This window comes from Oncorhynchus nerka, linkage group LG13 (genome assembly GCF_034236695.1).
Source record: "Oncorhynchus nerka isolate Pitt River linkage group LG13, Oner_Uvic_2.0, whole genome shotgun sequence".
NCBI classification, from domain to species: Eukaryota; Metazoa; Chordata; class Actinopteri; order Salmoniformes; family Salmonidae; genus Oncorhynchus; species Oncorhynchus nerka.
The window spans coordinates 27,459,011-27,471,298 of NC_088408.1; the positions used below are offsets into that span (position 1 = coordinate 27,459,011).

At 41.5% G+C, this 12,288-nt stretch overlaps 1 protein-coding gene across 2 annotated transcripts in view; it reads left to right on the top strand.

Moving 5' to 3' along the window:
* mthfd1l (methylenetetrahydrofolate dehydrogenase (NADP+ dependent) 1 like) overlaps positions 1-12,288 on the top strand; it is a 94,214-nt gene that overhangs the window by 22,283 nt on the left and 59,643 nt on the right. For both annotated transcript variants that reach the window (XM_029676454.2, XM_029676455.2), the window contains exons 16-17: positions 3,413-3,489; positions 9,361-9,501. In XM_029676454.2, the coding sequence (XP_029532314.1) occupies positions 3,413-3,489; positions 9,361-9,501 (218 nt within the window). The remainder of the gene's footprint in view (positions 1-3,412; positions 3,490-9,360; positions 9,502-12,288) is intronic.

Genomic DNA, 12,288 nt, shown 5'->3' on the forward strand with positions numbered 1-12,288 from the left:
GGCACTTAGTCTCTTCCACGTTCTAATGTTCCATTATTTAATTAAAATGTAATCAGTCATGCATGTTTCCTAGTTCATAACTTCAAATAAGTCACCCCCCACACATGCGGTGACCGCACCTGGCTTAAATGGTGCCTCTAGAGACAAAACCTCTCACATCGTCACTCAATGCCTAGGCTTACCTCCACTGTACTCACATCCTACCATACCATTGTACATTATGCCTTGAATCTATTCTTCCGCGCCCAGAAACCTGCTTGTTTTTCTCTGTTCTGAACGCACTAGACGACCAGTTATTTTAGCCTTTAGCCGTACTCTTATCCTACCTCCTTTGTTCCTCTGGTGATGGAGGTTAATCCCTGCAGCCCCCAGCATCACTCCCATTCCCCAGGCCCTCTCATTTGTTGACTTCTGTAACCGCAAAAGCCTCATTAGAAGCCTCCGCCAACCCAGATGTCCGAGCCGTGTCTCAATCCTGGCTTAGGAAGGCCACAAAATCCTGAAATTTCCATCCCTAACTATAACATTTCCCGGGGGCAGAGTTAGCCTGCAGAATTCTGTCATACTATCCAGGTCTGTGCCCAAACAATTTGAGCTTCTACTTTTAAAAATCCACCTTTCCATAAACGAGTCTCTCACCGTTGCCGCTTGTTATAGACACCCCTCGGCCCCCAGTTGTGCCCTGGACACCATATGTGAATTGATCGCCACCCCATCTATCTTCAGAGTTCGTATTGTTAGGTGACCTAAACTGGGACATGCTTAACACCCCAGCAGTCTTACAATCTAAGCTAGATGCCCTCAATCTCACACAAATCATCAAGGATTCTACCAGGTACAACCCTAAATCCGTAACCATGGGCACCCTCTTAGATATCATCCTGACCCACCTGCCCTCTAAATACACTTCTGCTGTCTTCCACCAGGATCTCAGCGATCACTGCCTCATTGCCTGCGTACATACTGTGTCCGCGGTCAAACGACCACCCCTCATCACTGTCAAACGCTCCCTAAAACACTTCAGCGAGCAGGCCTTTCTAATCGACCTGGCCAGGGTATCCTGGAAGGATATTGACCTCATCCCGTGAGTAGAGGATGCCTGGTTGCTCTTCAAAAGTGCTTTCCTCTCCATCTTAAATAAGCATGGCCCATTCAAAAAATGTAAAACTAAGAACAGATCTAGCCCTTGGTTCACCCCAGACTTGACTGCCCTTGACCAGCACAAGAACATTCTGTGGCGTTCTGTAGTAGCATCGAATAGCCCCCGTGATATGCAACTTTTCAGGGAAGTCCGGAACCAATATATTCATTCAGTTAGGAAAGCTAAGGCTAGCTTTTTCAAACAGAAATTTACTTCCTGTAGCACTAATTCCAAACAGTTTTGGGACACTAAAGTCCATGGAGAATAAAAGCACCTCCTCCTAGCTGCCCACTGCACTGAGGATAGGAAACACTGTCACCACCAATAAATCTACGATAATCAATCATTTCAATAAGTATTTTTCCAAGGCTGGCCATGCTTTCCACCTGGCTACCCCTACCCTGGCCAACATCTCAGCACCCCCTACAGCAACTTGCCCAAACCCACCCGCTTCTCCTTCACCCAAATCCAGACAGCTGATGTTCTGAAAGAACTGCAAAATCTGGATCCCTACAAATCATCTGGACTAGACAATCTGTACCCTCTTTCTAAAATGATCTGCCAAAATTGTTGCATCCCCCATATACTACCCACCACTGCGATCTGTATGCTCTTGTTGGCTGGCTCTCACTATATATCCAAACCCACTGGCTCCAGGTCATCTATAAGTCTTTGCTAGGTAAAGCCAAGCCTTAACTCAGCTCACTAGTCACCATAGCAACACCCACCTGTAGCACGCACTCCAGCAGGTATATTTCACTGGTCAACCCCAAAGCCAACACTTACTTTGGCTGCCTTTCCTTCCAGTTCTCTGCTGCCAATGACTGGAACGAATTGCAAAAATCTCTGAAGCTGGAGTTTTATATCTCCCGCTCTAACTTTAAGCATCAGTTGTCAGAGCAGCTTGCCTGTGTACAGGTACAGTAAATCTGTAAATAGCACACCCGACTACCTCATCACCATATTATTACTTACCCTCTTGCTCTTTCTCACCCCAGTATCTCTACTTGCACATCTATCACTCCAGTATTAATGCTAAAAAAAAAAAAAAAAAATTCTATGGCCTATGTATTGCCTTACCCCCCCCCTTCTCTTCTACATTTGCACACACTGTGCATAGATTTTTCTTTTGTGTTATTGACTGTACGTTTGTTTATGTGTAACTCTGTGTTTTTTTTGTCGCGCTGCTTTACTTTAACTTGGCCAGGTCGCAGTTGAAATTTGCAACTTGTTCTCAACCTGGTTAAATAAAAACGTTTAGTGAATTGAATAGGCCTACCTTTATCAATTTATACCTTTTTCAATTACATTTTTATTTAGCCTTTACATTTTTATTTAGCCTGCCTACCCTACCCCAGCCAAACCCTAACCCGGACGATGCTGTTTTTTTGTTTGTTTTTTTTTAACCTTTATTTTACTAGGCAAGTCAGTTAAGAACAAATTCTTATTTTCAATGATGGCCTAGGAACAGTGGGTTAACTGCCTGTTCAGGGGCAGAACGACAGATTTTGTACCTTGTCAGCTCGGGGGTTTGAACTTGCAACCTTTCGGTTACTAGTCCAATGCTCTAACCACTAGGCTACCCTGCCGCCCTATGGGACTCCCAATCACAGCCGGTTGTGATACAGCCTGGAATCAAACCAGGGTCTGTAGTGACACCTCTAGCACTGAGATGCAGTGCCTTAGACCGCTGCGCCACTTGGGAGCATGTGTCTTAATTATGTCTGTGAGAACATGTTTATTTCCAGTCTGAGAAATGCGTGGTTTTTCTTGGCTGGCGCTGGTCATCCAGAGGTCTCTTTAGGTCGTGTGTCAGTTACAGGCCCTTCATACATGTGTTTTAATACTGTTTACTGTCCAAATGGGTTTTACAGACCAGGGTTGGGTTGTAAAGGACGTGACTCAATACTGTGTACCAGCGGGTCACACAGGTTTTAAAAGCTCTCCCTGGTCCATGTTTATGAATGACCGTTAAACTGGCCTCTATCAGATGTTTTCCACATGTCACTGAAACATTATGACGTTTTGAAGGGGCTCACTAATTTAGATGTAATTTTTTATTTTTTTATTTATGCGATTAGGGTTGCAAAAATCCCAGGTTTTCCAGGAATCCCGGTTGGAAGATTCATGGATTTCACGCTTATTCCATCCTGATTCCAGGAGTCTTTTTGGGAATGTTCCTGGATTTTTGCAATTTTAAGTGTGATGTAGTAATGTATGAATTAGTATTCTATATTTATGTTTTTGGGGTTGTTTTTTTCCGTCTTGTAGTGGTTGATACCAACGATCGTTTCCTGAGGAAGATAACTGTAGGACAGGCCAGCACTGAGAAAGGACATGTGCGAGAGGTATGTTATATCTATGTACAGTATATCTTTAAAATGTTATGTCTGTTATAACCACGTGATTATGTGTATGACCTGAGTGATAACTCACTGATTTAATAATGTATTTAATTTTATATGGTGCTTTTCATTACAAGTAGAATCTCAGTCGCTTAAAGTAAATACATAAATAAAAAATGTAGGCATCTTAATGGCCATTGTCTTGGCTAATGTACCACCAACCACTCATTTACACACCTTCATTTACTGATTACTTCCAGTTTGGCTCAATGGTCGGTGCTCAAGCATTCACACTGTAATTGGGGGTAAATTACATTTTTGGTTACTCCACATATTATCAACAGGTGTATACAGTATGTGCACACACATCGTTGAGACATGGCGTCAAAGACTGGCGTGTACACACTAAATACACACACAGAGAGACAGACCTTCGACCCCCCTCGCCTTCCACAATTAGGTGTGTTGGTGTGTCAGTAACTGTCAGTATTAATGAGGGCTAAATGAAATCCTGCTAATAAACACACTTCCCTCAATGGGAAGCAAGCACCTTAAGTGAAAGCAAATGTTGAAAGCAGAAAATACTGTCCTCTCCTGGATCGTTAGCAAGCATATGCTTATGTTTATGTCCCTCCACCGTTCCCTCCCTCTTTCATCCTCTCATCACTCATCCAGTGGTGCACTCTATAGCCCCCCAGGGCCTTAGCATCGGGAGGGGTATTAGAAAATGTCCAAATGCCTAATGCCTTTACTCTGACGATGCGTTGTCGGTGTGGTTAATGATGCAGTTGTGTCGGTGTGGTTAACGATGCAGTTGTGTCGGTGTGGTTAATGTATTTTATCTTTTACAATTTCTCTTTCTCGCGCAGACGCACACACACGCCAAGGTTATTATAGTTTTGTGTTTTTATTAGTGTTAAGATTTGAAAATCAGGTTAGTTTCAGTTCAGATCTGGTTTACTATTTCGTTTTTATATATATTTTTTTTTCAGTTTTAGTGTAAGGGACAGAAAGTAGCCTATGCATGGGAGGCTCGGAGCCATTTATGTGTTGTATAATTTGTGTTTTTGGGGATAACATCTTGCCACTGTGGGGCAGTAATGCATAAGGCAGTGGTATTCAACGTCGGGGTCGTGACCCATAGTGGGGAATTGCAGCAGAGTCAACAAAATTGTGTAGTTGGGGTGGGGTCGCCAGAAATTCTGGCTAAATAAATGGGATCCCCGCTGAAAGTTTGAATACGACAGGCTGAGGTAGACTCGGCGAGATGCCGACAGGCTGATGTAGACTCGGCGAGATGTCGTAGATGCACGAAGTAAACAGTAGTAGAAATTTTGGTCCCGTAGCCACCACTTTGTAGCAGTGTTAAGCGCATCTGTGCACGTTCACAGATACTCTGTGTAACTGTGAGAGCAAAAACTTGCATCTCACTCATCTCAATCTGCGGTGCTGCTCGTCGCAACGTCGTCTCACTGAGTCTTTAAATCATGAAGTCAATCTCAATGTCCCCCCCAGATTCAGAGGCTTGAAAAACCCATTTGAAAAAATGCTTGAAAACCACATTAGATTTTTTTTTACCAAAGAATAAATACCATAAAAAAAGGAAGAGGATTCATGATAGTATTTATTTTATTTAGATAATATTTTCAGTTTTTCAAACGGGTTAATCATTTTATTTCAATTTGCAAAAAAAAAAGTTATATGTTTACTACAATAACCTTGACACACACACACACACACACACACAAAGATAAACAACAGTCCTTCCTTCCATTGTTTCCCCATCACTCTGACGCGATAAGGCTTTTGGAAAACTAGGCCGCATCTATGAAACATTGCTCACTCTGCATGTGTGTTTACAAAAATGTATATTGCCTAATGCCCTGTAGAAAAGCATTCTGGCTTGGAATCTTATCCACTGGGATGGAATCAGACTCATATGTTAGTAGTTAACATGTCAGTGTGTATGTGTGTGTTATCCCTCCACTCCCTCCCTCAGCTCCCCCGCTGTTCTCTCTCAAGTGTTCTCTGTTGTGTGTGTACGTGTGTACTCTATCTGCGTCATTCCCCTCTCTGATTCAGTTTATAGACTTAGACTTAGACTTATTTCACCTCAAGATTTTTGTGTTGCTTGAGTCTTTCCATATCATTTCAGCAAGCCATGACACCCACCATCTCAGATTGTGCTGACATTTTCTGTAGTTAGAAAGATTGCCATTCCTGAAACCATTATTTTGTTGAATTTTATCTCTGAGAAATTAAGCTAATTGATTGCACTCAAATTGGCCATTTTAATTTATAGGATTCAGATAATATTCAATAAATATAGTACCCAACATCCAATTTGGTTAAAGCCTCTCTAGGATATGTGGGACGCTAGCGTCCCACCTCGACCACAGCCAGTGAAATTGCAGGGCGCCAAATTCAAAACAACAGAAATTTCATAATTAAAATTCCTCAAACATACAAGTATTTTACACTATTACACAACTTCTTGTAAATCCAGCCACAGTGTCCGATTTCAAATAGGCTTTACGGCGAAAGCACACCAAACGATTATGTTAGGTCAGCACCTAGTCACAGAAAACCATAAAGCCATTTTCTAGCCAAGGAGAGCCCTCAAAAAAATCAGAAACAGCGATTAAATTAATCACTAACCTTTGATCTTCATCAAATGGCACTCACAGGACTTCATGTTACACAATTAATGTGTGTTTTGTTCGATAAAGTTAATCTTTATGTCCAAAAACCTCATTTGAAATTGGTGTGTTATGGTCAGAAATGCATTGTCTCAAACGAACATCCGGTGAAAGTGCAGAGAGCCACATCAAATGACAGAAATACTCATAACATTCATTGATAAAAGATACAAGTGTTAGGCATAGATAGATAAACTTCTCCGTAATGCAACCGCTGTGTCAGATTTCAAAACGCTTTATGGCAAAAGCACACCTTGCGATTATGTTTGGTCAGCGCCAAGTCACAGAAAAACATACAGCCATTTTCCAAAGGAGAGGTGTCACAAAATTTAGAAAAAGCATTATAAATATTCACTTACCTTTGATCTTCGTCAGAATGCACTCCCAGGAATCCCAGCTCCTCAATAAGTGTTTGTTTTGTTCAATAAAGTCCATTTATGTCCAAATACCTCCTTTTTGTTTGCGCGTTTAGTTTACAAATCAAAACACAGGAGGCGCAAGTCCAGGCGAAAGTTCAGACGAAAAGTCAAATTACAGTTCGTAGACACATGTCAAACGAGGTATAGAATCAATCTTTAAGATGTTTTTAATCATAAATCTTCAATAATGTTTCAACTGGAGAATTCCTTTGTCTTTAGTAATGCATTGGAACACAGGTCGCTCTCACGAACACACGCAAGACTGAGCTCATGGCACTCTGCCAGACATCTGGTTGAAACAGCTCTCATTCTCTCCCCCTTCACAGTAGAAGCCTCAAGCAAGGTTCTAAAGACTGTTGGCATCTAGTGGAAGCCTTAGGAAGTGCAATATGACCCCATAGACGCTGTATATCCGATAGGCAATGACTTGAAAAACTACAAACTTCATATTTCCCACTTCCTAGTTGGGTTTTTTTCTCTGGTTTTTGCCTGCCATATGAGTTCTGTTGTACTCAGACATCATTCAAACAGTTTTAGGAACTTCAGTGTTTTCTATCCAGATCTACTAATTACCATAATTTCCGGACTATAAGCCGCTACTTTATTCCCACGCTTTGAACCTCGCGGGTTATACAATGACGCGGCTAATTTATGGATTTTTCCCGCTTTCACAAGATTCATGCCGCCAAAAAAACTGACCACCGTCACATAATGTGACGTAAATCGAACGCGCTCAAACTTCCCATCATTCTGATTACCGTAGTAATTTTGTCACCCTCATCATGGCAAAGACACAGAGAAATGCATATGATGCAGCTTTCAAGTTGAAGGCGATCGATCTGGCTGTTGGAAAAGGAAATAGAGCTGCTGCACGGGAGCTTGGCCTTAATGAGTCGATGATAAGACGTTGGAAACAGCAGCGTGAGGAACTGACAAAAGACAAAAGCTTTCAGAGGGAAGAAAAGCAGATGGCCCAAAGTATTTGCAGCCACTTGACATCAGTGTAAATCGTGCATTTAACATTTACATTTACATTTAAGTCATTTAGCAGACGCTCTTATCCAGAGCGACTTAAAGGTGGCGCTCCGTGTTCAGTGGGAGGCTTGGATGACAAGTGGGGAGAAATCCTTCACTAAAACGGGCCGCATGCGAAGAGCAACTTCTGGTCAAGTCTGCCAGTGGGTCCTGACAGTGTGGAGCATTGTCAAAAAATCCACTATCATCAACTGGTTTCGAAAGGCTGGACTGCTGCGTGTTGAAGGGGCAGCTTGAGCTCAGCGGGGAATTTGCCTCCGGATGAAAGTGACGAGAGCGACAATGAAAACGATCCAACATCGGATGAAGCAATTCTGGGGCTATTCAACTCCGACACCGAAGGAGATGACTTCAGTGGTTTCAGTACACAGGAGGAGGAAGATAGTGACCAATTACTTTCTTGGTAGGCTACTGTTTAATTTTTTGTTACAAGCCGTGTTTCGTTTAAAGGCTGTGTAAAGTTAATTTGTTTCAATGTACTGGTAGGCACATGCGGCTTATAGACATGTGCAGCTTATTTATGTACAAAATACATATTTTTGAAATAATTCAGTGGGTGCGGTTTATATTCAGGTGCGCTTAATAGTCCAGAAATTACGGTATATGCATATTCTAGCTTTTGGGCCTGAGTAGCAGGCAGTTTACTCTGGGCACCTTATTATCCATGCTACTCAATACTGCCCCCAGTCCCAAAGAAGTTTCCTGATAATTTTATTGAAAAAAATAGAAGACTGCCATGCAATTAATTATCTTATTAGCGATGTCACAATATTTGAGTCCCTAGCCCATTTCTCCAAAGCTTTGGACATGTAGGGAAAGTCTTCATATGAGAATTGCGTTGGGATAGCGCTCTCAGAAAGTGGCCAGTTGTTGGACTATTCAAGGAGAGTTGGGTTGAATAATCAGTAGGTTGCTAAGAAAGGAATTGCTTTCATGGAGGACTGGCTTGAGGGTGTGTGAGGATGACCACACAATTTATTTTCGGAATGAGACAAATCTATTGGTTTTCTATCCAAATTGCAAAGGAAATGTTGTTACCTATTTAATAAACACAAGAGACCAGCAGAATGGATAAGAGTGTGGCGATATAGCCAGACAAAAAACCTGGTACTTTCACACTACTTTATGGTAAATAATGCAAGTGACTTCAATTACTAATTTCTCTGAACAGGGGAAAAACACTTCACCAGATTAACAGGGAATACATTACATAGTATGGAGAAGCAATACTCCAAGCCACAGCTTCATACTACTGGTCAAAAATAGATAACTGATGCTGTATACTGGTTGTTGGGATGGGATTGGCATGGGGGATCCGTGGATGGCTTTTTATTTAAACATTTATTCCTCATGTCTTGCTCATTGGTAGGAAGAAGTTTGGTCCAAATTGGATGTTGGGTACTATATTTATTGAATATTATCAGAATCTTATAAATTAAAATGACCTATTTGGGTCCAATCAATTAGCTTAATTTCTCAGAAAAATTATCTGAAAGGGTGGGTGTCAACCCTCTTTCTTGTGCTTTTTGAGGTGGAATGACCCTCGTCTCTCTCTTGTGCAGTCCCAGTTTGACATAGCAGTGGCCATTGATGCTGTGTTTGTGTTTAGTGTGTGTGTGTACATATTTCTCTCCTGTGTAGACCCAGTTTGACATAGCAGTGGCCATTGAGATTTTGATATCGTCTGTAAATACACACAATGTTTCTCTCCCCCTGTGTAGACCCAGTTTGACATAGCGGTGGCCAGTGAGATCATGGCTATCCTGGCCCTGGCTGATGGACTGGGGGACATGAAGACCAGACTGGGACGTATGGTGGTGGGCAGCAGCCGCAGTGGACAGCCCGTCACAGCAGAGGACCTGGTAATATAATCATATAATAAATACCATTATCCAAAATCATGTGTGCATACATTTTACATAAGGTTGGCCCCAGGAATCGAACCCACAATCCTGCTGTGTGTGTGTGTGTGTGTGTGTGTGTGTGTGTGTGTGGTGTGTGTGTGTGTGTGTGTGTGATGAGAGCTAAACGGTTTCAGTTAGGGCTAATCAGTTGCAGTATTGTTCCACTTAAAGACATCAGTCAGAAATTACTTTAATGGCCATAGCGTACTTTAACATCAGCCTATAAAACATTACGAAGGCTGTCATATGTCAAGACCTCTTCACTAAGCTCGCTTTGTCTTTCTTGTCCTTCCTGATTATCTTGTCAAGTGGAGATTTGGCTCGATATGTGTTACTTAAACTCAGTCAACACATTAACATTATCACAGATGTCATGAGACAAATGTTTCATTTTGGTGTTATATTAAGGTTGGTAGCAACATGGAAAATCATTGTGGAAATCCGTTGCAGCTCCAATCGACTACTATATATATATATATATAGTGCATGTGGACAACCGTTCAAATGAGTGGATTCGGCTGTTTCAGCTACACCCGTTGCTGACGGGTGTATAAAATCGAGCACACAGCCATGCAATCTACATAGAGAAACATTGGCAGTAGAATGGCCTTACTGAAGAGCTCAGTGACTTTAAACGTGGCACCATCATAGGATGCCACCTTTCCAACAAGTCTGTTCGTCTACTTCTGTACTACTAGAACTGCCCCGGTCAACTATAAGTGCTGTTATTGTGAAGTGGAAAGGTCTAGTTGCAACAACGTCTCAGTCGTGAAGTGGTAAGCCACACAAGCTCACAGAATGGGACCGCCGAGTGCTGTAACGCATAAAAATCATCTGTCCTTTGTTGTAACACTCACTGCCTCTGGAAGCAACGTCAGCACAATAACTGTTCGTTGGGAGCTTCATGAAAGGGGTTTCCATGGCTGGGCAGCTGCACACAAGCCTAAGATCACCATGCGCAATGCCAAGTCTCAGCTGGTGTGGTGTAAAGCTCGTCGCCATTGTACTCTGGAGCAGGTGTCCACATACTTTTGGTCATCTAGTGTAGCTAGCAAACGTAGCTACACGCTAATACCAAAGACAATATCAGCATGTAACATAGCTAGTTACCTGTAAAATCGCCAAAAGAAACTGCAGTATAAGTTTAGGAGTCTACAATCTCACATTGTTCAACATGTAGATTGATGTCCCTCAGAGTGGAGTCTTAACATTCACAACAGCAGGTATACTTTTGAGGAGATGGGGAAACTTTGCCCATGCTACAACAATGGGCTGCGCGGTGCATTCTGGACGATTGTTGTACAAAGCGCGCTCTCTTTCAAGGAGTGAATGGGTCTATTGGGTGCTAGCTCAAAACCCAACATTAGCTAGAATTTCATCAACAAGAAGTACAACATTACAAATATTTTCCGAGATGTGAGATGATTAACTTGCTATCTGTAGTATCGTATAGCTTTGGAATCGTGACATTACATACTTTTGAGGAAAATAGGAACGTTTCTCTTTGAGAAGGGATTGCTTGATGATTAGTTTAGCAACCGCATGACACAGCTTGACAACGTGAACGCGATTGGTCGACAGTCTGCTGGATGGGGCATTATGTGTTCACTCATTCATTGGGTTTCTATATTCTTTCTATAATATCTCTGGCAACAGTAACTCTAATGAACGTATCCTCTGCAGCAGAGGTAACTCTGTCTTCCTTTCCTGTTGCGGTCCTCATGAAAGGCAGTTTCATCATAGCGCTTGATGGTTTTTGTGACTTGAAGAAACTTTCAAAGTTATTTGAATTATTTTTAATTGACTGACCTTCGTGTCTTTAAAGTAATGATGGACTGTTGTTTCTCTCTGCTTATTTGAACCTTTCTTGCCATAATATGGACTTACCAACCCTACCTTGTCACAACACAACTGATTGGCTCAAATGCATTAAGAAGGAAAGAAATTCCACAAATGTACTTTTAACAAGGCACACATGTTAATTGAAGTGCGTCCAGGTGACTACCTCATGAAGCTGGTTGAGAGAATGCCAAGATTGTGCAAAGCTGTTATTTCATAGTTTTGATGTCTTCACTATTATTCTACAATGTAGAGAATAGTAAAAAATACTGAAAAACCCTGGAATGAGTTGGTGTCCAAACTTTCGACTGGTACTGTATATATTATTTAGTATATGTAAAGACTACATCAAATTAAGGTTAGTCTGATGGGTGACAATATTAGCCTATCACTTGTTAATGATGCCCAGCTTGTGCAGTAAGCAAATCATAGTGGCACACCTTATGTAGTCTGGCCTATATGTTTTGCTAATGTTTGAAATAACATAACTTCTTAAAATTAAGCACGTTAATCTGCTTTCCAACAGGTGTAGACCCTAACTGGCATACATAGGCTGCTAGTGAGTTTCAAGTTTGGGGAAGATAATTTTAACCATAAAAATGCACATTTTATAATAAATGCGATTATGCATGTAATTCTTTATCTTCACTTTGGAGAACAGTGCAAATGCAATCAAATCCAACACTTATCATCAAAACAGCTTATCATATTTTTATAGCTCACCTCACTGTGATTAATGTGAATAAAGTTTGTCAGCAGATTGCAACAGTGTAAACCATATGAACAGCGCTTTCTAAGGTGATGATGAATTAAAAACACCCATATGTATATTAGAGTTAGAGCCCAGGCCCAAAAATAACCTGAATTAAAATGATGATTGTACCGCTATACAATACATAGTCTACT